General features: G+C 44.3%; 1 protein-coding gene across 3 annotated transcripts in view; it reads left to right on the forward strand.

Moving 5' to 3' along the window:
- Positions 1-27743, forward strand: part of arvcfb (ARVCF delta catenin family member b) — a 166433-nt gene that overhangs the window by 46796 nt on the left and 91894 nt on the right. For all 3 annotated transcript variants that reach the window (XM_056272893.1, XM_056272903.1, XM_056272910.1), the window contains exons 3-4: positions 8527-9167; positions 20989-21494. In XM_056272893.1, the coding sequence (XP_056128868.1) occupies positions 8527-9167; positions 20989-21494 (1147 nt within the window). The remainder of the gene's footprint in view (positions 1-8526; positions 9168-20988; positions 21495-27743) is intronic.

A 27743-nucleotide genomic window follows, 5' to 3' on the forward strand; every position in this document is an offset into this window, starting at 1 on the left:
ACTGATGTGCTGCCATAGGTTTGTGGAGAACAGATCAGGTACTCTGGGGACTCGGAAACTGTAATTAAAAAGCCCGATCTAATTCTGGTCCCTTCTGTCTCTCTGTGTGGGGCTGATCTGGGAGGGCCCAACACCCTCCAGCCTCCTGTTTACTGTAAGGGGATTGGCCACACACACACACACACACACACACACACACACACACACCACGTATTGTGCACAGACTGACAGTGAAAAGGAAAAGGAAGGACCATTCTTTAAAGGACCCACCATCCTGCTGAGGAAGAGGATAGGGCATTTACTGGAAGTCTTCTTGAGGAGGAGAAAACTAGATTCATCTTCATGGTGAACTTGTGTCTGCCATTTTCTGATCATTAGCAAATGGAAAACAAAACACCTTTCTTTTTTTATTATTTTACAAGACACCCCTTTTTCCTCTCTCCTACTTTCCCCATCTTTTCTCTCCCTGTTTTTGCTCCTAGTTTATTCCCCCCCATCTACTTCCTTTCTCTCCCTCTCCTCAGCTAGCTCGCTCGAGAGCACCCCTCCGGTCGGGATCTTGAAGTTGTATTTCGTCATTTATCTGCTTCTTTCAACAGAAGTCTTTCCACAGTGGCTCAAACGTTCCTCCTGCTTGATGGGTATCTGCCCTTCCAGAGGATGAGACGCCGAAGCAGCTCACATCTTCTGGATTTAAAAAAAAAGGATTTCTTTTGGTGGTAACCCTATTTCTCCACAAAGCTGTTGGAATATTTGCTGCAGTACCAGTAGTCATCTCAGTGGGAAACAAAAAACAACATTAATTTGGACTGGCAGGCCTTCAGAGACTGCGTGCAGAAACCGATACCATCAGATTCTTTTACGGGGGTGTGGGTGTGTGTGTGTGTGTGTGTGTTAGGTTAGAACAAACCTTTGGCATTAGGAGGTTGTTACAACCAATTTATGAAGAAGCAACTAAGAATGAATGCTGCAGTTTTTTGGATTTTAATTTCAAATTAGTCTGTTAGCAGCTGATTGATTCTGAAAGTCAATTTGCCAGAATTTGTGTGTGCGTGCATGTGTGTGTATGTGTGTGTGCGTGTGCATGTGTGTGTGTTTGTGTGTGTGTGCATGTGTGTGTGTGTGTGCATGCATATACGTGTGCCCACACACACAAACACACACACACACACACACACACACACACACACACACACACACACACACACACACACACACACACACACACACACACACACATCAACACTCCCCTCATGCCTGCTTTGCGTTGGCCACCTTCCAGCCTTCATTCCCTCTGGTACAACGGGGGGGAGGGAAACGCCAGTTATGTTTTTCCGACGAGCTGAATTTCGCCAATAAAAGCAGCATTCCTTTGCTTTCCTCTGGTTAGGAATTAATGAGAGTCGAAATAGACCACACAAACAAATAAAATCTCTTTAAATACCTTGCACACACCAGGAACCAAACTGTGGTTGAGGACTTGTGTTTACTTTACGGCGACACATCCACAGCCGGCGTTATCTGATGCTGCTACTGTTTGAAAAGCGGCCCCATCAGATAGGCCCAACGGGGCTGGCGTGCCTCAGAGCCGGGCGTCCAGTTGAAAGAGAACCGGTAGAAAATGTAGCGCAGGGCACCGCAGTCTGTTCCCCTACACCCTGTGTGTGAGCTTTGACCACCTCGCCTCAGAAAAACAAAAGTCTCATTCCAGCCGTGGACACGAGCAGGGCTTCGAAATAGAGAGTTGAGCATTTTGGTGTCAAATGAACTTGATTGTGACCTTGACCAAATTACCTCCAAAATTAATATTTAATCGGGGCCATCTATGCAATATCATCCACTTTTCTTTATTTTACTGTAGCTGTTTTTCTTTTCTTTTTTTTTTTTTTCTTTTTGGATTTTTTTCCCCCCTCTTTTTCTCCCCAGTGGTATCCGACCAATTACCCCACTGTTCCAAGCTGCCCCGGTCGCTGATCCACCCCCTCTGCTGATCCCGGGGGGGGGGGGGGGCTGCAGACTACCACATGCCTCCTCCGATACATGGGGAGTCGACAGCCGCTTCTTTTTACCCGACAATGAGGAGTTTCTCCAGGGGGACGTAGCACGTGGGAGGATCACGCTATTCCCCCCAGTTCCCCCTCCCCCCCGACAGGTGCCCCAACTGACCAGAGGAGGCGCTAGTGCAGCGACCAGGACACATACCCACATCTGGCTTCCCACCCGCAGACACGGCCAATTGTGTCAGTAGGGACGCCCGACCAAGCCGGAGGTAATACGGGGATTCGAACCGGTGATCCCTGTGTTGGTAGGCAACAGAATAGACCACCACGCTACCCGGACACCCCCTGAAAAACGATTTTGACCTTGATTGAACTTGATTGTGACCTTGACCAAATTACCTCCGAAATTTATTCAGGCCATCTCTGCACCGCTGTCCACCTTTCTTCATTTTGCTGCAGTCATTTGTCTTTAGTAAAGTTGTTGGCAGACGAACAAGCAAACAGGATAACAAACGATCTTACTCTGGGAGGGGAAAGGAAGACGACATACTACTTGTACACAAGAGTGCGTTGGCTCGTATTTGTCTACAACAAATGCATAAATCCATATTTCAGTAATGTGATCTCTCACAAACTGAAATATAAACATGTAGTTTGAGAGGGTGTTAAAATGTAATATAATGTTGCACCCCCTTGTTACTTCCTCTCAAGTAATCCAGCTGACTAGATGTCAGTCTATACTAGGGCTGGGCAATAATTCAAGATTATCTTTTATTGTCTTTCAGTGGTATTATATGGGGTGAAATTCAGATATTGTCATAGTCTTATACAACATGTTGTTGTCTAAATTGATGATAATGAGAATCTGTGGGCTAAAAGTTCCCACAAAATGAGGTTGGAAAGATTTGAGGGAATATTATTTGACAAATAGTTTTGGTTTGATATTATACTTAACATTACCAGACTTCAGTGTGATGAACCTCAGATTCTGAATTGTGGTGTTTTTGCATATGAAATGACATGTTGTGATATACATCTGTTGTATAAAACTCCGTGTGATTATTGTGATAATACTCATTTTCATACCGCCCAGCAGCACTGTGTTCTGTCAGCCCATTGTGCACCATTGTGTCTGATGCAGTCTGCACGATATCCTCTCCTGCTAAACGCTTTACACGCTGAGGTCGGTCAGCACAGACAGTAGTACTAGTTGAAGCAGGCGCTTGATTTGACATCCGCACTTGGCTGTGATAACCGTATAGCGCCCTACGATGACAACGGGTAACATTCAACTCTACCTGCTAATTTTAGCCTCTTTCTTTAGTTGCTGTGCATAAAAGCAACTGCTAAATGAGTAAATTTAATGTAAATGCATTGGGCAGGGTGCAAGGAGACAACCTGGACAGGGCATCAGGCCATCAGAGGATCCACACACACCTTCACGCTCACATCATTATGCACTATGGGCAATGTAGAGTCTCTAATCCACCTAGAACGCATATCTTTGGACTGTCGGAGGAAACCAGAGTATCCAGGTTAAACCTGAATGAATGGGGAGAACATGCACATCTCACATAGACATGCGTGGATTAAACCAATGAGGCTCTTTGCTGTGAGGAGACAGCGCTGATCACCAGGTCACCGTTACACGCCATGCTGTGAATTTCCTACAAATGCTACCTTTAGCATCTGAAATGCCAAATCACTGCTGCAAGTGCTTTTTAAGCAGAGCAAAGTGACTCCTGGTCTGTGATACTTTACATAGGCTGCTTAAACAGCCAAATTATCTACTTATACTCTCCTACTAGCTCCCGGGCACCATGTCTACTTCAGCTCTCTGTAAAAGTGAATGCCACAGAGGTATTAAAACTCTTACAGTGCTGTAAAGTTGAGAGGGTGACGCCTGTTTGCCCTCCTCTTTTAAAAGATTGGTGAACTGCGGCCTGTGTTTCTGTTCCCCTGCTTGTTACACACACGTTAGAGTTGTTGATTTCTCACACACACACACACACACACTCCCCAGCATTTTAGCAACTCTCTTTTTGCCCTGTTTACCCCTCTTCACTCTATTTCAGAGGTTCCTTTGAGCCACTGGCTCCTCGCCTACCCTCGTTTCCTCTTGCACGCCTGTTTAACATGTTGTGAACTTCAGCGTACATCAAAGTGTATTTGGAACGGGGGTAATGGCTTCTTTTCCAGCCCTAACAAGGCTGCTCAGAAGTCAGAGTAGTACAAGACAGCTGGGTACACCACGGCTGGAAAGCCGCGGCATCCTCACCGCTCATCTCTTAGTTGAAAGTCAGACTCATAAAGAATAGAAGTCAGGAGAAGAGAATAATAAAAGGAAAGTAAAGATTTTCACATGTACTCATTCTTGTCACATTACAGTTGGGTCTGCCAGCCTATTTCTGACAGCATTTTGGGAATTGATAGGCTATTGTGTACATAAAGTGAGAACGGTTCTAACTATTCTCGAACAAATGTCTCAAGAATAAAATTATATAAGTCATGTGTTTAAAAACTGAAATTATCTGAGAAATGGAAATAGATGGCTTCATTTCCATTGAAGTTCATCAGTCCTGGATGAAATCTTTGCTGCAATAAATCTGCTAACATTGTGCCGCTGCTTGTTAATCTCTGCCATGGGTGTGCTGTGCTGGATGCTAACATGTCCAAGTACTTTTGTCCCCAGACACCAAGTTTAAATGTATAAGTATAATAATAATAATAATAACATTAGTGTCACATGCATGGGTAAGTAGACACATTGGTCCTTGACTAATGGGTCGGACCCTTTAGTCGACTGGTTAACGTTGTCGCTTGTGGAGTGGGAGACACGGATTCACGTCCCGGTTGTGGCGACGGTCTCCCAGACTGCCCCCCGATTTCACTACATTGGTGTCAGAAGTGGGATGATGAGACCGTGAGGTCATCAGAAGCGCGTGCACCCAGAGGCGTGAGGGAGCTCATATGCTGAAGCGCAGGGACGCGCTTCCTGAAGGAGGGAGGTAGTGTAACGTGCATGGATAAGTAGACACATTGGTCCTTGACTAATGGGTCGGACCCTTTAGTCGACTGGTTAACGTTGTTGCTTGCGGAGTGGGAGACACGGGTTCGTGTCCCGGCTGTGGCGACGGTCTTCCGGACTGCCCCCCGAATTCGCTACAATAATAATAATAATAATAATAATAGTAATTATATAATGTATAAAACTATAAATGTATAAAAGTATAAATGTCCCCACAGATCAGAGAGACAACCCAAAGGGACAGACCCTTTACCAGTGCCGAGACTGAAATCGCTCCTTTCTCTGCAACAAATATGGCTGCCAGGAGGCTGAAAGCTAACCAGCAAGCTAGCTATATAGCTGCTAATGCTAAAATAATATTGAGATGTAATAGGATGCAATAATAGGACATGTATACCATCTATTCCACTTTCCCGTGACACAGGAAACTATACAGTCACTCTTTTGGAGTGTCTTTTGTAATCTGCCTAGTTGGATTTATAAAGATCGTGAAAATGATGAATTCCTCATGTTTGACTTTTAGCATCAGGGGCACCATGACATGGTCAGGTGTGTTTACGTCATATGAATTTGCTGGTCGGAGTTCACCAAGCTTGAACTCTGCTATGGAGTGAAAAGACAAAAACTTTATGCAGACAGATGCCGATCCTTTTTCCCATCCCGCTCATACGTATGAACTGAAGAAAAGGGAATATGAAAGTGTAACGTGAGTGCCCCCTTAATCCTGATCAACAACTCCCCCACACAAAATAAGTCATATTTCTGAGCATTTTCCAAAAATGAGAGCGAGGGCTGGAGGGTAATGTTACTCCATAAGAAGCAGTTAAATCAATAGAATTTACTGTGGCATCGTAAATGCCTCAGGCAGCAAGTGACAGGCTGCTATACCCCCAGCGACCCCACTGGGGAAGACACACTGGGAGGCAGCATCACTTCCTGTGGGGCTGAACACAGGACAAGCCTAGCTTCATTATCAGCTCTGTACAATTGAATGGCAGCCTCGTACTGCTAATCAAGTGGACGGGAGTCAAGCTTATTTCAGGTTCATACAGCAGGGGCGCCGGAATGGGGGGGGCACACTTTTACCCTCTTTCCACATTTTTTTTAAGTCAGGAATCCCTGTATCCCCACTAATGCCCCTATATTGCAACACTTATGGTAAAAAAGACGTTTCATTCGTTACCATCCACTCTAAGAAATTAGGTCAAATAAAGCACGCAGACAAAAATCAGGAAGAATATTCACATTTTAACCCAATCTAAGGGTACATTGCAACACACATCAAATGCATTGTAGCCTACATAGCAACCAGTAAAATGATGTGTTTGCATTGTCTGTTTGAGCCGTTAGCTAACATCTGCTCTGCTAGCTATCAATATTGTGAACACATGCTTCTACAAAATGCCAGAAGAACGAGTAAATAAGAAAGTAAAATACAGCCAAACAAAACTAAACTTTAACAGTAATGTTACACCCCCGCCATCCACAAGTGTTACTGTCTTGTAAACTCGTAGTTTAGGCTAATTTGACAAGAAATGTTTGTATTTAATCCCACATGCACTAGCTGGCTTACGTTTGAATTATACTGCTACCCCGTGGGCAGGCAGCAGAAAGAGTGGGATTTCAAAACTGAATACAATGTATCACTTAAGCCACAGAACGCTACATTGAGATTGCCTAACTGCAACAAAGTAAAAAGATGGGGCAGACACGTGTCTTCAATAGTGCTTTATTGTATTAAAACCACAAATACTGGCATATGGAGCTGCGCTCCGGTGTGTTCTTGTAGCACTAAACAGTTCACCCCTGCACACGCATATACTATATCATTGTTGCCCCCCCCCCACTTCTGAAATGTTTCCTGTACGCCTGTCATACAGTATACTATGTATCTGCTCCAGCTGTTTAAGTTCAGAATCACATGATTTTTGCACGCTCTTTGTTTTCAACTCTGTAGCCATACAAAGGTAACCGTAAGTCGTTACTCGGAAAGCAAAACATAAACCTCGGTATACTGTTGCACAAATCACAGTCAGGATGTGCACAAAAAAAGGTTGCCTCATGCAGATTTCTTTGTTTCAGCTAAATTTATCAGGCTGCAGTGACAACAACCAATATAGGGTTTGTGCTTTGCTCATGGGCACTTAAAGTAAGGATTCCTTTTATTGATGGTGGATGTATCCTTGTCATTTAATGATGTTGTTAAATGCCTTTGATAATCCCTAGTTAGAATTTAATATATGATGTTGATAGAACAGGAAAAAAAATCGGATACAGTCAAGGGAACCATCAACATTCTTATATTAAAACAAAATTAAACCAGAAACAGTAGAAAGCCTGTTTCCTCTGTCCATAACACTAAGGTAATTAGTCTCTGCCACTTGAGTGGGAATGAAACACCATGCCTCCTTGTCAGGCACAACATGAATTGCATCAGACCTGCTCCCCCACCAATGATGATTAATTTTCATCAACCTCATTAATTTCAAGATGAATTCATAGCTGTGGACAAAATAGCCAATTATCGGCCACTGCAGAATTCAGTGGGCAGCAAATTGGTTTCCATATGGGTGGTGAACCTGTGGAGGATAGATGTTGTCTGTATTCTGCAGCCTTAGCAGTAGACAGCGGGGGAAGTCGAGTTATTTGGTTGAGGCGTGATGGAAATGAGGAGTCGATACATGCAGGGCCACTTCTACCCACTGGATAGGCACAGTCCTCTAGTTTGGGCTCCACAGAGTGTGAAGCTTCGCTGCTCCACTAAGAGGAAAGAGAAGTCAAGGCCAAGTGCAAGTAACGCTTCAAGATGGCTCTGTTTGAGTCGTGCACCCTTTTCTTACTTGTCTCCTGCCTTTTTCCTTTTGACACACAAAGTCGAGGAGAATTTTTTTTCTTTTTTAATATATGGCTGTTTTTCATTGTTCATTCTCATCTTCATCAATAAGGAAATACACTGTCTTTAAAGAAGGACGCTAGGCAAGATAAAACACACATCTACAATTATGATAGTGTTGTTATAGAGTCATTTTGAAATTATTTAAAAGTCTCAAGCCATCATCCAGGGCCATTATAATGACTCATTTTTAGTTCTCAGGATCAGTAAAACTAGGAGTCCCGAACCGTCTTGAAATTAACAGGATGTACTAGCGCAATTTCAGGAAGTTTTCCTCTTGTTAATTGTGAAATGCATGCTTTAATCAAGAAACTGCACTTTAAATGGCCAACGATCACCCCATTTCATTTTTCAGCCTCTGCCACTCTGGCTTTCCAATGCATTGTCTAAATCAATCAGATACTTGCATCAGTGTTCCTGCCGAAACAAGTCAGTGTCTCACTTGGCTCCATGTGGGTGGGCAGCATGGTTTTCTGTTTGCTGCCTGAATGTGACAGCACCGTGTCGGGTGGCTTGAATCACTCAACATCGTCCAACTCTGAAACATGACAGCCTCTCTTGCTATGTCACACTGACAACTGTATCTCTTCCTACCACTTCTACAGGTGACTAAGATGGTGAAGACTGTGACCACACGGACGGTGCGCCAAGTTCCTCTGGGCCCTGACGGCATTCCCCTCCCTGAGGGCTCGTCCCCACTTGGCAGTTACACCGACTCCATCGACCGGCGCTACATGAAGAACGGTGGTGAGCGCTACATCACGCCACAAGCCACCTCCACCCTGACACGCTCCTACAACAACTCCTACAACGACTCCTATGGAGAGACGCCCGACAACCAGTATGGCCGCCACTATGGCTTGAATGACGGTTACGGTGACATGACAGAAAACTATGGCAGCCTGTCACGTGGCGTCAACTTCTGGCCACCACGCTACCCCTACTTACCCAACAACTACCGGCCGGAGAACAGCTACACGCTTCCCATCCGCAAGGACGACTACGGCCACGTGGCTCAGCCCCAAGTGCCCATGGGGAGCAGCACCGTGGATCTGAATCGCTCACAGCCTGAGCGCTTCCAACCTGAGCCTTACGGCCTGGAAGATGATCGCCGCAGCCTGGGGCCTGAAGAGGAGGAACCCTACGAGCTGGAGCCCGACTACTCCACTGCCAACAGACGCACGCTGCAAGGCGCCAACCGGGGGCGCACCCACCGAGAGCCTCTCCGCGATGGACCCCGAGTTAGGTGAGGTCCACAGACTTTACATAAAAGGGAGAGTTGGGCTGGGATTGTACGTGGGCTGCACGTTTTCTGAGGCACCAATAGAGCTGGGCACTAATGTAATATTAGTGTTGCATTGTCTTTTAATGGTATTGTATTGGGATAAAATTCGGTGATTATGACAGTGTGATATACTTTTTTTTTTTGGTTAAATTAATGATAACAAGAATTTGGTGTCTAAAATTTCGACCAAAAGAGATCGGAAATATTTTAGGGAGTGTTATTTAAAATTAGTATCATTTTGATACCATATTTCACATGACCAAACAATTCAATGTGACGAACCTCAGTTAGATTCTTAAATATGGTAGTTTTGCATATGTAAGCAGATATTGTGCGATACGATGATAGTGTAAATCGTTCCAAATGATTATTGGCATATTATTGTCATATTGTCATATTATTGTCATATCTAATCACCCAGCACTAGGCACCTGCATTACACAAATATGATGTCCACATGGTGGCTTTTTTGATCCCAACACACACACACACACACACACACACACACACACACACACACACACACACACACACACACACACACACACACACACACACACACACACACAGTAAAGGGTATTACAGTGGAGAAAAGTTGGCCTGTGTTGTCTAAAAGCGGTACACAATTTATCCGTCTCCCCTACTTTGGACAGTGGGCTCTTGTTAGTATGCATGAGTGCAGCCTTTGAGTTGATAAGGAAGGAGAACAGAGCAGTTTAGGTGAAAGAAAAAAAGGGAACACCTGTCTTGTTCTTGCCACACAAAAAAAAGAACATCGCTTTGTATGCAGGTAAACAGATGTCTGCTCTCCTTGAGCAACTTGCACAAGAAAGGCAGCGAGGTTTAACGAGGCTTTGATTGACATTGTCTTGCAAACGAATAGGGAACACGTGTTTGTGTCGGACGCCAAGAGGCGATAACGACAAAGACGGAGTTGAAGCGAGAGGAACCAAGGACAACAGGGTAGGGTTGGAGGGAGGGGTGGGTGGGTGGGGTACGACAGGGGCAGGCAGGCTGTGGTCAGCTGCTGCCCACAGGCTTTTACATGGAGAACAACTTTGGTATTGTGAGGGAAGTATGATCCCCGACTCCACCAGGCAGCAAAGTCAGTTAGCCAAATACGACAAGATCCCAGACTGGCCACTTGCCCCCGAATAGCTGCAAATTATGTCAGTACTGCCTTTAGGGTGCCCAAAATGTGCAAACTCCAGTAAATTAAAGCAGAAGTTTGACATTGAATGGCGGGTCATGTGTTTAAAGGACTCTCCCTTCTTGAGCACTGATGTGCGACACATGGATGAGTTAAACGATGCTGATCTTTTTTTGCAAATCTGGATCTAGCTGTGTTTGGGCTGGGAGCCAGGTGTAAGGAAAGGGAACAGAGAAGACTAGGAGGTAAGAAGGAGGGATATAGGGAAGGTTCAGTGTGTGTGTGTGTGTGTGTGTGTGTCTGCATGTGTTTTTATGCCAATTTCAAAGGCAATGCCAGATCCTAGGACTAGGATGTCAACTTCTCTTCATTGCAGGGGTTTAATTTCATGACCCCTCTTAATCAAGTCTCTCTCTCTCTCTCTCTCTCTCTCTCTCTCTCTCTCTCACACACACACACACACACACACGCATGCACACACACACACACACACACACACACACACACACAGCCTTGCTTGATTCATGCAGTTTCACTGATGTGTGAGATGAAAACACAGATTGATGGTGGATCCCTAATCACAGTTTCCATCTCCATATGCACTTTACATCACTCTGACAAGTTAACATTTGCACAAATGGGGAAACAAACATGTGTGCGCACACACACGTGCATGCACATCTTCACAAAATGAGTCACACCCCCTTCACCCTAGTTTGAGGCGCTGAATTCGACAGGCAATTTGTACCCTGCCTTACATTTCACAACACAACCTTCTCAACCACACACGCCCCTTCAAACACATACACACACACACACACACAAATATACGATGTACACACACATCTGAATTGGCACTTGACTGATAGCTGGCTGACTAATTGATTTTCATGAGGCTAGAAAAAAAATGTGTATTTCCTGGTGTTGTCTCCCAAAGGTGTTCTCCATGTACTTCGGTTGACAAGTTCCACACACATCAGAACAGCCCGTCCAAGGGAAACGCGGATAAAACGGGATGAGTTTTGGCTTCCCTGAGCGCCGCGACTCCCTGCGCTCTCATTCCGTGATTAGCATTCTTCTCAGAAAGGATGACAGCACCAAAGTGCTGTAATGAAACTGGGAATTAAATCCGTTTAATTACAGCTTATCGTAGTGTTGGAAACCCTCAATTATGCGGCGGCAAAAAAAAATTAAGATGTTTAGCACAAAAATGGCTCCCTGCACTGGCGCCAATCATCCCTTTGGTCAACGCTGTGGAGTCTCCCCATTTCCTCCACGTTCCAGCTCTGTGAGAAAGCACGTGAATCTGAGTCGATGGGTTCGCTGCAGCATGACTGGGTGTGTGCGTACATTTCACTATGTGTGATGTGTTAGGATGTTGTTAAACCCTAATTCAAGTACAGACATACAGTCATTTACGTCAGTAAACCAGTGAAATAGTTGGGGCCTGCACATAAGCATCTTGCAGCATTTCATGGAGGCCGCGGTTGCAAAAGCTCCCTTGTGTGTGTGTGTGTGTGTGTGTGTGTGTGTGTGTGTGTGTGTGTGTGTGTGTGTGTGTGTGTGTATGTGTGTGTGTGTGTGTGTGTTAGAGTGTGGGTCAGGCCACATATTTTTGTCTCAACCCGACCCAAGCCCGACAGGCATTTTGTTTGTTATGTCCAAGCCCGACCTGAGCCACCGGAATACCTCCATGCCATCGATTTTCCTGCATGGTTTTAGGTGTATGTTTTGATGCATGCTCAATAATCCAGGTAAGAAAATAAAAGAAGGTTGAATCAGTTCATCTGGGTATAACTTTTATTGACAGATACGTTTCATCACTCATCTAAGTGACCTCTTCAGTCTAAATTGACTGCAGGTGTCCCCACAATAAACAATACAGTTGCATAACGACCGAAACCAAAGATCGGTTTCATATGCAAATATGGGTGTGACCATTAACTAGAGTTTCAATGGACATGTGTACTATGATGTATCATCTGTGAATAGTACACATAGCCATTGAAACTCTAGTTAATAGTCACACCCATATTTGCATATGAAACTGGTTGTTGGTTTCAGTCGTTAAGCATCTTACAATGCTGTGCTTGCAAACATTCCTAAATCTTCTGTGAATAGTACACATGGCCATTGAAACTCTAGTTAATGGTCACGCCCATATTTGCATATGAAACTGACCATTGGTTTCGGTCGTCATGTTATGTATCGTTTATAAGGGTTGGGATACCTGCAGTCAGTTTATTTTTATTTATTTATTTATTTATTTTACTACTTTATTGATCCCCGGGGGGAAATTCTTCCTCTGCATTTAACCCATCCTAGCTGTGTTGCTAGGAGCAGTGGGCAACCGCCGTGCAGTGCCTGGGGACCAACTCCAGTTCATCTTGCCGTGCCTTGGTCAGGGGCGCAGATAGGAGTACTAACCCTAACATGCATGTCTTTTTGATGGTGGGGGAAACCGGCGCACCCGGAGAAAACCCACCGCAGACACAGGGAGAACATGCAAACTCCACACAGAAAGGACCTGGGATGACCTCCATGGCTGGAGAACCCCAGGGTTCGAACCCAGGACCTTCTTGCTGTGGCCAACCACTGGGCCACCGTACCACCTAGACCAGTGTTTCCCAACCCAGTCCTCAAGGAACACCTATCCTGCAGATTTTCTTTGCAACCCTGAATAGGTACCTGTAGTTATTCAACCAATCAGCAATGAATTATGTCAGCTGTTGCACACCTTGCATAATTAAGTGCTGTGAGAGGATTGGTTGAGTCAGTACAAGCAGGGCTACCTATGCAGGGTTACAATGGAAATCTGCAGGATAGGTGTTCCTTGAGGACTGGGTTGGGAAACGCTGGGCTACACTATAGAGGTCACTTAGTTGAGTGATGAAACGTATCTGTCAATAAACGTTGTGTCCGGATGAATTGATTCAAGCTTCTTTGATGGTTTTAGATAGTTTTAAACTCCCCCGATGACAACATTTGTTTAACATCCTCCATCTTTAGCTAGGCTACATTAACCGTCTGAATTAGCCTATGTGTTGCGTTCAGCATTGACATGTAAACCCCAGCAATATTTTTTTCATCAAAAATAACGAGGCTGGTGTAACCGAAACTGTCCCGAACACCTGAACATCATTTCAAAAATGTCCGAACCTGGCTTGACCTGTCTGGTCCGGTCCCAACGGGCTCGGACCGGGTTGGACAAAAAAACAAAACAAACAAAAACACACACACACATATTACACAAACACATTAGAGGGTGGATATATATATATATATATATATATATATATATATATATATATATATATATATATGTCCACCCTCTAATGTGTTTATGTCCATTGTCATTATGATTAATAGCTGCTTTTGAACTCGGCCAGACAATGGGGGCGTCTTTAGTCTAATCTCTAATGGCTCATCTCTCCTTGGGTGACCCTCAGCACCACACCTGCTCAACTGCATTCAAGGGTCAACTCACACACACACTCACGCCACACACTCACACACTCATTCCTTATCCCTTAATGGAGCAGGGGGATGTCTCATTCTAATCCGGTCATCTCCAGAGGGAATGGTCTGGGGAATTGATCTGACATTAGCCATCCCAGCGCACCTCCTCCTCTCTCTTCTTCTCCTCCTCCTCCTCCTCCTCCCAGATCCTGTCGAGACGACAGGCTTTCACTCTGAGCTAAAAACACACTTTATTGTATTTCCTCTGTCATATTTGAGTTTTCTCAGAAGCATTGCCAGTACTGCAGAAGAAATGTCGGTGCAATGTCACCCCTCCTTATAATCAAAGCGGTGGTGACAGTTGATAATGCCATCATAACTACTCGAGAAATTACAAAGTTGCAAAACAAAAATTACGAGCTTTGATGGGGTTTTTCTCTCTCTCTCTCTCGCTTCCTCTCACAGAGGCTTTTGAGTATCATAAAGCAATTATTTCCCATAATTCAAGATGAGCTATCTGTTTGACGGGGACCGCCACTGAAAAGCATGCGGAAATGCTATGCACATATAAAGATGGAAGTGACTCCTACCAAGCTGCTAATTGTTTTCAGTTTTTTCTCCTTTTATGGGCCTGCTGAGGAGGAAGGCCAGTTCCAGTCAGGCCTGAAGGATGATGAAAGTAATTGACAGAAGATGAAGGGGAGAAAAGTAGTGCCGATGTGAGCGAGTCCAGATGAACACTGTGTATTGCCAACAAGTGGCTGTTTATGTAATTGCGTGGACGCTCTCCCTCGCCCAAGAGTTCTCGTTCTCTCTCTCTCTCTCTCTCTCTCTCTCTCTCTCTCTCTCTCTCTCTCTCTCGCTCTCTCTCTCTCTCTCTCTCTCTCTCTCTCTCTTTGTATCCATCTGTCTAGCTACCTGTCTGTATGCTTCTTACAACCACAAACACAAACAAACACACACACACACAAATGCAAACAAATACAAAGACACCCTCACGCACCCTCGCACCCTCACACACACACACACACACACACACAGGGCATTTAGCAGCTCCATTAACATGAGGAGAGTGATCTGCTGTAATCATGCTCACAGCATCGTGTCTGGCGGCAGCAGACCTTTCACATCCAGTGAATACACCCCGCCCTGTACACACAATGGCGCCAATTTAAATGCAAATCCTGACATTCCCATCACTCAGTGGTGCGCTGCCCTGTTTGTCTCTCTGTGCATTGGCCAGATTTCATTGAGCCCCGATTTGTACAACTGTATATCTCGTCCGTTTGAGTGTGTTTGTGTGCGTGCATGCTTGTGTGAAGGAGAGAAAGTGAGCGCAACAGAGACAGAGAGAGCATGAGAGGCGGCTTAGGGAGGAAAGAAACAACATTTGAATAGGGTACACATCAAAAGAGAGTGAGAAAGAGAATGGGAGATAATGAGAGGGAGAGATTGTGTGTCAGAGAAAAAGACAGCAAGAGAGAGAGAGACGATGTATGTGTGTTTGGGACAGTGATGATGCCGAGACTGGGTAGTGCTCCTTCTCATGGCGGGTTATTTCTTCCTCCATTTCCTTGTCACATCAAATGCTCTAGACCAGCTGAAACGGTGGCGATGGGATCTGAGTGTGGTAGTGTGTGTTTAGACTGTGGAATACATTAGGAGGCATTTAGTAATCCCCATGTGCACATATTGACTCACATGCAAATAAATATGCAGGCACACACACAAACACACAAATTTCCCTCCATGTCATGCAGTTTGTAATGCAGCAGAGTATTTACCCCAAACCTCAGATCGGCAGTCCATAATCAAGCTAGCGCCATGCCCCTCCCTCATTGGCCATGTTTATAGGCTGGCCCTGGGGTTTGTGGCCTTCAGTTATGTTCCATAGCTCAAAAGAAACTACACATCTCGTTATCCCAATTCTTCAAAAATGCAACCAAAATCGTGGGGTTTACCATCTGCATACAACTGAGATGGTGTCAGATAGGTTTTCAGTTACAGTATCGCTTTGCTGCATTGTTTGTGCTTTCCAAGTTCCGCTGGTCTGGTTTTAACATTCTGTCAGAGGGGTGGAGGTAAAGAATACAGTATCACTCCAGCGTTATTTTGAGACTGGGCTACACACAACAGTCCTTCCTTTTTTAGATGGACACCTGTTGGAAAAGATCAGAGAAGGTTGAATCAGTTCATCTGGACACAACGCTTATTGACAGTTACGTTTCATCACTCAACTAAGTGACCTCTTCAGTCTAAACTGGCTGCAGGTGTCCCCACCCTTATAAACAATACAGTGGCATAATGACTGAAACCAACCACCAGTTTCATATGCAAATATGGGTGTGACTATTAACTAGAGTTTCAATGGCCATGTGTACTATTATGTATCATCATGTTGCAAACAGCATTGTGATTGCATATTTGCTCGTGAAACGGGACGTTGGTTTCGGTCGTTATACACCTGTCGCCATCTTACAATGCTATGATTGTAACATTCCCAAATCCTCTGTGAATAGTACACTAGTTAATGGTCACACCCATATTTGCACATAAAACTGGTTTTTGGTTTCGGTCATTATACAGTTGTGTTGTACTGTATTGTTTATAAGGGACGGGGATACCTGCAGTCAGTTTAGACTGAAAATGTCACTTGGCTGAGTGATGAAACATAGTATCTGTCATCAAACATTGTATCCAGATGGACTGATTCAACCCTCTTTGATTTTCTTATTATTGAACATGCATCAAGATAGTTTGAAAAGACTTGAGGCTGCTTGAAAGATGGGTGGAGCAAGGTAAATTAAAGGAAACCACTGTCACACACACACACACACACACACGCAGGAAATACAGGTTTGCTCACCAGCAGGATTTATTATAAAATACATTTTAAACATACAGTATATGAACTCAAATAACTGACTAAATTAAAACAGGCAACCAACTATATATCGGTATTGTCATAGCCCCAGACAGACACAGAATCACACACCCCTAACACAATAGACACGATCCTACTCCCTAGTACCAGAAACATTTACCTTTTTTTCCATTTTATTGCTGAGGCCGTAATGATGCCTCTGCGTGCCACACCATGCTGACAAGAAGTCGTATGCACAGTGTTGCATTTCCATTAATTAGCATTGCAGCTGAAATCAGGACGTCCCACAGAAAACTAGAGTGTCTACAATATCTATCTTTATGCACGCTCAATAATCCAGGTAAGAAAATCAAAGAAGGGGATCGCCGGTTCGAATCCCTGTGTTACCTCCAGCTTGGTTGGGTGTCCCTACAGACACAATTGGCCGTGTCTGCGGGTGGGAAGCCGGATGTGGGTATGTGTCCTAGTCTCACTGCACTAGCACCTCCTCTGGCTGGTCAGGGCGCCTGTTCAGGGGGGAGGGGGAACTGGGGGGAATAGCGTGATCCTCCCATGCACTACGTCCCCCCCGGTGAAACATCTCACTGTCAGGTGAAAAGAAGCGACTGGCGACTCCACATGTATCGGAGGCGGCATGTGGTGGTCTGCAGCCCTCCCCGGGTCGACAGAGGTGGTGGAGCAGCGACCGGGATGACTTGGAAGAGTGGGGTAATTGGCCAGGTACAATTGGGGAGAAAAAGAGGGGAAAAAATTAAAAGAAAATCAAAGAAGGTTGAATCAGTTCATCGGGACATAACATTTATTGAGAGAGAAACGTTTTATCAGTCATCTAAGTGATGAAACGTTTCCCCCACTAAACGTTGTGTCCAGATGAACTGATTCAACTTTCTGTGATTTGGTCGACAACATATATTCCAATGCCATGCAACGATATTCATCTACATAATGCGGTGCTAGCCACAGCGTCTGTTATGGAAATTTACCTGTGAACACTCTGGACTCAGAAATAATTACACGAGACAATGATGGTTGATGATAAAAGGTAATTAGTGTTGTACAATACGGAGACAAGACAAGGCAATTAGCATCGTACCATACGAAGAAATTACAAGTGAGACCACTGCATGCGCCCTTTATTTCTACAAGACAAAAAGGAGTTGTCTTCCTTATATACTTTTCTAAGACAACATTCATTGGTCAGCTTTAGCCAGCTAATGAATACATTTCCCATGCGTTATACATAGGTTGGTTACCATCTGTCATCTACAGTTAAGGGGGGTGGGGCCACACAGGATTACAAGTCACTGTGAGGGACCCGGGGCTCCTCTGAGAGAGCTCCCCATATGATTTATCTCATGACGGCTCCTTGCACCACATAACACGACATTGTAAGAGTTCAACAGAACATAAGAAGAGGGTAACACAACTTTCTATCCCCCTGTCTTGGACATTCCTTACTCCTCTCTGGGGAACTCAAAGCCTAGCAAAGTCTTTCACTTGACCCCCCCCCCCCATTTTCTCCCCAATTGTATCCGGGCAATTATCCCACTCTTCCAAGCCGTCCCGGTCACTGCTCCAATCCCTCTGCTGATCCAGGGAGGGCTGCCGACTACCACGTCTCCTCCGATACATGTGGAGTCGCCAGCTGCTTCTTTTCACCAGATAGTGAGGAGTTTCACCAGGGGGATGTAGTGCTTGAGAGGATCACGCTATTCCCCCCAATTCCCATGCCCCCCCAGAGCAGGCACCCCGACTGACCAGAGGAGGTGCTAGTGCAGCGACCAGGACACATACCCACAATCGGCTTTCCACCCGCAGACACGGCCAATTTTGTCTGTAGGTATGCCCAACCAAGCCGGAGGTAACACGGGGATTCGAACCGGCAATCCCCATATTGGTAGGCAACGGAATAGACCGCCACGCTAACCGGACACCCCACGCCCGACCTTCTTTAAAGCAGATCTGACCAACAGGCATAGAGAATCAAATACGCAATGAATAAATGATAATGCTTAATAAATACTTAATGCTTAATTAAATTAATTAAACTAATGAAATGCTTAATGCTTCATGCCAGTTTTCCTTCACACATCTCTGTCCACTGACCACAACACAGATTCAGACTCTTTTTTTTTTTGACTGAAAAATCTCATTGCAATTTCAGCATGCATTGCTAGATCAGTGCAGGATATACTAACAGCGCTGCAGGATACCAACATCGTACCAGATCTGACACCACTGGATGTGACGTGAATGTAAAACCAAATCATTGCATACCGACATCTTTAAGCCAACATGATCTGGTTGCATTCAACGTTGTTTTCAAACGGTGCTGAAAATCCAGAAGTAAGCCCCGTTTGGAACCGTTCCACACCAAACTGTGCGCTAATGGAAATGCCATTGGGATGGTTTGTTTGCGAGCTCAGAAGTTTCACCTCGCTATGGAACAGCACTATTTGACACAGCTTTTCAGCAAACCTCTGGGCTTAGTCTAAAGTTCTGCACAGCGTTTGGAGCCAGAGCTGCTGCTGCACCTCACTTCATCCATATTAATCCTTTTCCCAGCCATCTAAAATAGGGGATTCAGTGTCTCGTTGCATTGCTTCGGCAGTAGTTTTTTCCCCCTCTCAGTTCAACTCATATTGATTTCTGGCAATAACATGCACAAAGCAATGCCATAAAAGCCAGTACGTTGCTGTGAGGCTTGTGTAAAATAACCAACAGAGTAATATTCCACAACTAAAGAGATGGTATACCGAGTATCCCCTAAACCCACCACACATGCAAATACCCCTCCCTGTAGCTCAGAGGAGCTGTAAAAACACATAATTAACATCAAAATCATTCAAATTAAAACACATACTGGAGTTTGCTGCCAACCACCAGGCCTGGCCGCCATTTTGTTTGAGCACCGCCTGCCATACATCAAAGATGGTGAGAGGAGACCCGCTGGATTATGTAACTGAGATAAACAAGCCTCATGCTGTAGGGTGGGGGCGGGGGGTGATAAAGGCTCTGTATAAGTATGGAACTCTAATTAGATTCTCTCTCCCCACTTCATGTCAATGCCCATAATCCCCTCTTCTATTGAGACACTTCTGCGGTGGAAGTATCAAAAGAAGAGTTGCAAACAAGTTCAAACATTTTTTTTCAACTTTTTTTTTTTTAACCAGTGTCATGTTTGATTCAGTTTCTCCTTACTCCATCATTAGAATCGGCCCTTCAAGTGATTAAAAAAAAATCTTTCCTGTCATGAAAGAAAAATCTTATAAGTGAAGTAAGTAGCCTATGCCTCACTTAGAGACTGAACTCCAGCAACAATGATCTGTCACTAGAATGTAGAGCATGTAGTTATGCCAATAAGCCCAAAGAGAATTAATGGACTGCTTTTCGAATAGAGTACCCTGTGTGGAATATAGACTTGAAAAAGGAAGAGTGGTTGAAGAGAAACCCCCCCATAGACCGCTGTCCCCCAGAGAACAGCACTTACTTCAGAGTCAGAGACACTGAGTAGGTATGTAATGCATGAACAACGCAAATGCTAATGAGGCTAATGTTAGCAGAGAGGTCCCAGCGAGATGGTCATTAGCATTTTAGCATTAGCATGCTAGCCTTTTTAATCTGACCAAAGTGAGCCTTGGGGGCATGTGTGGGGCTGGGGCTTTCCTTTTAAGGAGTCACCGCAGCTCTCTCCTCTATGCCCCATGGGATTTACATCAAGATCCCTCCCTCTGCGGCTTCTCCCTTCAAGGAAAAAAAATATCTACTTCAATAGAGGTCTGAAGGAGGACCCAGCTTTGTCAGTGCTCCTTTTGTTTCACCTTCTCCATGCAATCTCTGTACCCTTGTGCTCTGCTCTTGCTCCTTTCTGTGCAGTCTCTGTCTGTCTCACTGCTGTCTGCCACTTGCTCTCTCAAACTCTTTATCATCAATAAAGGCGAACGGCAGAAAAAGCATGTGGGTGGATATTTATAGTTCTCTAATGGGCTGTTTTGTCACAACAGGGCCTCTGACAGAGCTGTTCATAACAAAGCAGGCCTTGCACATCTCTATCTCTGTCTACATCCACACACACACACACAGCTGCCCACCTCTTTTTACCTCTCCCTCACCTTGTCCTCTGCTTTCCCTTTCCCCATCATTACTCGCTATCTCCCACCTCAGTTGGCCTTTCTTAAATTCTCGCCCCCAACTACCTTATTCCTCTTTTAAGACAAATCTATCTGCATGATCCCTCACTTCACATCCGTATTTTGTCCTCAACTCATGTCTCCTTGCTTGTCTTCTAGAGGACACCCAGATGACCCCATTGAGGGAGAGATGATCGATGAGCGCCCCCCTTATATCCACGGCATGTACTCGGCACCACTGGCTCAGCCTGAGAGGGGCAGCATGGCCAGCCTTGATCGCATGGGTGGCCGGCGCTCACCCTCCATTGACAGCATCCGCAAGGACCCACGATGGCGTGACCCGGACCTGCCCGAAGTTATTGCCATGCTGGGCCACCCCATCGACCCAGTCAAGTCCAACGCTGCTGCCTACCTGCAGCACCTGTGCTATGAAAATGACAAAATCAAGAAGGATGTCCGTCAGCTGAAGGGAATTCCTGTGCTGGTGGGGCTCCTCGACCATCCCAAGTCTGAGGTGCACCGTAAGGCCTGCGGTGCACTGAGAAATATCTCCTATGGAAAGGACCATGACAACAAGGTGGCTATTAAGAACTGTGATGGTATTCCGGCCCTCATCCGCCTGCTAAGGAAAACCAATGATATGGAGGTCCGCGAGCTCATCACAGGTAAGAGATTAATTTGACTAGGTAATCTTTGAATATATGGAGAGCTCCAGCTGAACAGACAGTGCCATGCATCAAAAACAATCACCTCGAGGATAACGCAGTAAAACCCTGTAGGGTTAACGTCATTAGGGTCCTTTGAGAAAGGGTGGACATAGAGATGAAGCAGGACAACAAATTTACAGTGGCAGAGTGGCAGCAAATGCAGAAATATACCACTCTAAGTTAAAATCATCCAAGACCTGGGTTTAAGATGCTCCACATTCCTGTTTGCATCATTGAAAAAAACAATCATTTTGTAGAGAGGGCTAAAGAACTGAGAAAAATTTAGTTTGGGGTAAAGCTAAAGGGCAATGCCCTGAAATGAGCACTACGATTCCACTTGTTTGCATATAATGCCACCCACATTAAGAAAATTCCAGAGGGAAATTATTAATAGGATTGAGGTAAAACATGAAATCACAGGGCGTCCAGGTAGCTTAGCAGTCTATTCCATTGCCTACCAACACGGGGCTCGCCGGCTCGACTCGCCGTGTTACCTCCGGCTTGGTCAGGCGTCCCTACAGTCACAATTGGCAGTGTCTGCGGGTGGGAAGCCGGATGTGGGTACATGTCCTGGTCACTGCGTTGGGGGGGGCTGGGGGGAATAACGTGATCCTCTCACATGCTACGCTCCCCTGGCGAAATCCCTCACTGTCAGGGTGAAAAGAAGCGGCTGGTGACTCCATATATATCGGAGGAGGCACGCGGTAGTCTGCAGCCCTCCCCGGATTGGCCGAGGGGGTGGAGCAATGACCGGGACAGCTGAGAAAATAGGGTAATTAGCCAAGTACAATTGAGGAGAAAAAGAGGGGAAAAAAGTAAAACAAAAAAAAACAAAAAAACCATAAAATCACCTCACAAAATGTACCCCAGTGCTACTTGGAGCATCGGTGATGTGGGACATCATTAGCAGTGGCTGTCAGTAATTATTTACAATAGCAGAACATAGATTGCCTTGCTGATTTGTTGCAATAGTCGAGGGACTTCATAATCATATGAAGAACCACTTGTCGTTATATTGATGCTGCAAGGGCTGTTTGGTATCATCTTCAGTAGGAGTCCTCCTCTCATATGTCTGCTTGGTCTCAACCCTTTTCCACTTCAATATTGAATTACTGTGTTTGAGCTTTGAAATCTGATATAATACCAACTGAGACTGAGATTAATGTGCTGGTCCTTCTGAAATACTGGCCTGCACTTTCAGCGTCTGCGCTATGTTCTGTGTAGGAATTTACACAGTTAGAAGCCACGAGCCCATGCCTTGCTCCCAAGGGTGGGAGAGGTAAGGTATATTATAGGATACTCATGGATCCATTCACTGCAACTGCACTTTGACAGGCGTATGTTTTTTTATACTATATTGTTGTCAATAATATAAACAAAAGAAATAGTTTTCCTATTACTTTTTTGATACCTTATGTAAGGGCCAGAAGATCTAGTTAATGGTTCTACTCGATATTTTTCAAAGTTTAAACAAGTTGAATCAAGGAGAAACCTTTGCAAACGTAAAGTTGGTCTCTGAGTCATGAACTATTTATCAGACGCTATTAATATTGGATGGTCCAATCATCATCACCGTTTGTAAAAAAAAAAAGAAAAAGTGATGCCATGTTTTGGCCATATTGTCCTGCTCATGTGAACAGAAAGAGGAGAGAAAGGGAGGTCTTATTTTGTTCCTAGAAGCAAATGGAATGTAAATGTTGAACAAAATGTCTATCTATCTATCTATCTAGCTATCTATCTATCTGTCTGTCTGTCTGTCTGTCTGTCTGTCTGTCTGTCTGTCTGTCTGTCTGTATATCTGTCTGTCTGTGTATCTATCTATCTATCTATCTGTCTGTCTGTCTGTCTGTCTGTCTGTCTGTCTGTCTGTCTGTCTGTCTGTCTGTCTGTCTGTCTGTCTGTCTGTCTGTCTGTCTGTCTATCTATCTATCTATCTATCTATCTATCTATCTATCTATCTATCTATCTATCTATCTATCTATCTATCTATCTATCTATCTATCTATCTATCTATCTATCTATCTATCTGTCTGTCTGTCTGTCTGTCTGTCTGTCTGTCTGTCTGTATATCTGTCTGTCTGTGTATCTATCTATCTATCTATCTATCTATCTATCTATCTATCTATCTATCTATCTATCTATCTATCTATCTATCTGTCTGTCTGTCTGTCTGTCTGTCTGTCTGTCTGTCTGTCTGTCTGTCTGTCTGTCTGTCTGTCTGTCTGTCTGTCTGTCTGTCTGTCTGTCTGTCTGTCTGTCTGTCTGTCTATCTATCTATCTATCTATCTATCTATCTATCTATCTATCTATCTATCTATCTATCTATCTATCTATCTATCTATCTATCTATCTATCTATCTATTTATTTATTTATTTATTTATTTATTTATCTGTCTGTCTGTCTGTCTATGTATCTATGTATATATATATCTGTCTGTCTGTCTATCTATCTACCTATCTATCTATCTATCTATCTATCTATCTATCTATCTATCTATCTATCTATCTATCTATCTATCTATCTATCTATCTATCTATCTGTTTGTCTGTCTGTCTGTCTATCTATCTGTATTTATATAAGGTATTAAGTAGTTAACTTGTATTCAGGATGGACTGTATAGTAATAGCTGCTCTATGGTGGTCTCTCATTGAATTACAAGTTGTAAAGATGTGGAGCATATAAGTGTAGTCTGTGTGTGTGTGTGTGTGTGTGTGTGTGTGTGTGTGTGTGTGTGTGTGTGTGTGAATGTGTAAGTACATATTTGATATTGTGTGTGTTTGTGTGTGTATTGGCGTCTTCTGACAGAGATGTCGTGGTGAGCGATGGCCGTGCTGCAGCACAAATGATTGCCTTTACAGCACCGTGTCGCTTCCAATCGCTGCTAAAAATATCCCTGCACCACAAGGCAAGGAGGACAAAATGGAGAGATTTTTTTTCCTCTCTGCTCCCCCACTTTCTCTTTCTCATTCTGTCTCTCTCTTTCTCTTCATCTTTTTCTCTTGCTCTCTCTCTGTCTCTCTCTCTTTTCCCTTGCTCTCACTCTGTCTCTCTCTCTCTTTTCCCTTGCTCTCACTCTGTCTCTCTCTTTCTCTTCATCTTTTTCTCTCACTCTGTCTCTCTCTCTTTTCCCTTGCTCTCACTCTCTCTCTTTTTCTCTTCATCTTTTCCTCTTGCTCTGTCTCTCTCTTTTCCCTTGTTCTCACTCTGTCTCTTCATCTTTTTCTCTTGCTCTCTCTCTCTTCCCTTGCTCTCCCTCTGTCTCTCTTACTTTATCTATCCTATTCCCTCGTTTTTTCTCTCTTTCTGCTTTTTTCATCATCGGCACTCTCGGCCATTTCTCTGCTCATTCTTGCTGTTACTTCTTCTCATTATCCACCTCTCATTACCCTCTTTCGTACATTCCTTCTCCCATCGCTCCTATCTCTCTATCCTTGCGCTGTCCTCTCCTTGTTGTACCACAGGACTGAATGGAAGTCATGTGGTTCAGCTGCCATTATAAGGCCCCAATGAAAACAGGCCAGTCACAATGCAAGCTCAGCTTACAACCCTGGCCCATGTGGCCAGAGTTGGCTGTGTTTTTATACAATTAAGTGTAATTGGAGGGTTTTAAATATAGACCCCTTTTCTACTCCGTGTGTTTTAAGAGTTTGCTCCATCCCTGAAAACCACAGTGGTCTCTGTATTCTGCAGGGGAAAGGGGTGACGTGGACACGACCAAATGGTTTCATTATCCAATACACAAGACAGACAGACTTAGTGGTCTACATTTTTAGAGCTGTGTACCATTCGGAGTAATTCAATTTTCCCTTCCTGTAGCCTCTGGGCTCCACTGCCCTCCAGCAATCCCTGTTCTGAAAATGTAGATTATTAAGCAGATTTGTCTCTGGTTTTTCCAGCCACAGATGTCTGAGTTTTGCAGTGTGACCATGCAGGTGATTGCTGCACTTCTTTGTCTGTTTAGTAGAAATGCACTTGGAAGTACTGAGTAGGCCCTCTGTCTTTTAGTAATGTCTATATACACTACCGTTCAAAAGTTTGGGATCACCCAAACAATTTTGTGTTTTCCATGAAAAGTCACACTTATTCACCACCATATGTTGTGAAATGAATAGAAAATAGAGTCAAGACATTGACAAGGTTAGAAATAATGATTTGTATTTGAAATAAGATTTTTTTTACATCAAACTTTGCTTTCGTCAAAGAATCCTCCATTTGCAGCAATTACAGCATTGCAGACCTTTGGCATTCTAGCTGTTAATTTGTTGAGGTAATCTGGAGAAATTGCACCCCACGCTTCCAGAAGCAGCTCCCACAAGTTGGATTGGTTGGATGGGCACTTCTTGCGTACCATACGGTCAAGCTGCTCCCACAACAGCTCAATGGGGTTCAGATCTGGTGACTGCACTGGCCACTCCATTACCGATAGAATACCAGCTGCCTGCTTCTGCTCTAAATAGTTCTTGCACAATTTGGAGGTGTGTTTAGGGTCATTGTCCTGTTGTAGGATGAAATTGGCTCCAATCAAGCGCTGTCCACTGGGTATGGCATGGCGTTGCAAAATGGAATGATAGCCTTCCTTATTCAGAATCCCTTTTACCCTGTACAAATCTCCCACCTTACCAGCACCAAAGCAACCCCAGACCATCACATTACCTCCACCATGCTTAACAGATGGCGTCAGGCATTCTTCCAGCATCTTTTCATTTGTTCTGCATCTCACAAATGTTCTTCTTTGTGATCCAAACACCTCAAACTTGGATTCATCCGTCCACAACACTTTTTTCCAGTCTTCCTCTGTCCAATGTCTGTGTTCTTTTGCCCATCTTAATCTTTTTCTTTTATTGGTCAGTCTCAGATATGGCTTTTTCTTTGCCACTCTGCCCTGAAGCCCAGAATCCCGCAGCCGCCTCTTCACTGTAGATGTTGACACTGGTGTTTTGCGGGTACTATTTAATGAAGATGCCAGTTGGGGACCTGTGAGGTGTCTGTTTCTCAAACTAGAGACTCTAATGTACTTATCTTCTTGCTCAGTTGTGCAACGCGGCCTCCCCTTCTTTTTCTACTCTGGTTAGACCCTGTTTGTGCTGTCCTCTGAAGGGAGTAGTACACACCGGTGTAGGAAATCTTCAATTTCTTAGCAATTTCTCGCATGGAATAGCCTTCATTTCTAAGAACAAGAATAGACTGTCGAGTTTCAGATGAAAGTTCTCTTTTTCTGGCCATTTTGAGCGTTTAATTGACCCCACAAATGTGATGCTCCAGAAACTCAATCTGCTCAAAGGAAGGTCAGTTTTGTAGCTTCTGTAACGAGCTAAACTGTTTTCAGATGTGTGAACATGATTGCACAAGGGTTTTCTAATCATCAATTAGCCTTCTGAGCCAATGAGCAAACACATTGTACCATTAGAACACTGGAGTGATAGTTGCTTGAAATGGGCCTCTATACACCTATGTAGATATTGCACCAAAAACCAGACATTTGCAGCTAGAATAGTCATTTACCACATTAGCAATGTATAGAGTGTATTTCTTTAAAGTTAAGACTAGTTTAAAGTTATCTTCATTGAACAGTACAGTGCTTTTCCTTCAAAAATATGGACATTTCAATGTGATCCCAAACTTTTGAACGGTAGTGTATGTCTGCACAAAACAAGTATTTTTCCTTGTGTGCGTCTTTGTGCAGCTTTGTGTGCATTCATACGATACCATCTAATAGTGAATCTATTGTAGCATACATTTGTATTATTAGCGGGCCCAGTGGGAACACGAGCCCCAACCCTTGTAATGCTAATATAGCTAAACAGGACTATGTATGGCTTAACATATATGTACATTTGTTTGAGTCCTGCTGCCTGACAGGCTCCTGTTAGCCAAAGACCGCCCTTGAATGTGGATTGGGCCACCGGCATGGTCAGTAACGCGGGCAGCATACTCAATACTTTGCTGATACGTGAATCATTCAACACCATGTCCTTCTCCTATACAGCTCTTAATGGAAAGATATCTGTCTGCCACTGATCAGTAGAGACTGGACCCATACCCCACAGGCTCTGGAAGGGATGTGGGAGTACAAGGGAGGCTGTGTGTGTGTGGGTGTGTGGGTGTAAGCAAACTTGTGGAAGTTAGTGTGCTTGTGTGTGGGTGGGTGTGTAGGTAGATATGGTGTGCACGTGTACACACAAGCGCAGTGAGACACGTGCACGCTC

The sequence above is a fragment of the Lampris incognitus genome, chromosome 1 (genome assembly GCF_029633865.1).
Source record: "Lampris incognitus isolate fLamInc1 chromosome 1, fLamInc1.hap2, whole genome shotgun sequence".
In the NCBI taxonomy this organism is placed as follows: Eukaryota; Metazoa; Chordata; class Actinopteri; order Lampriformes; family Lampridae; genus Lampris; species Lampris incognitus.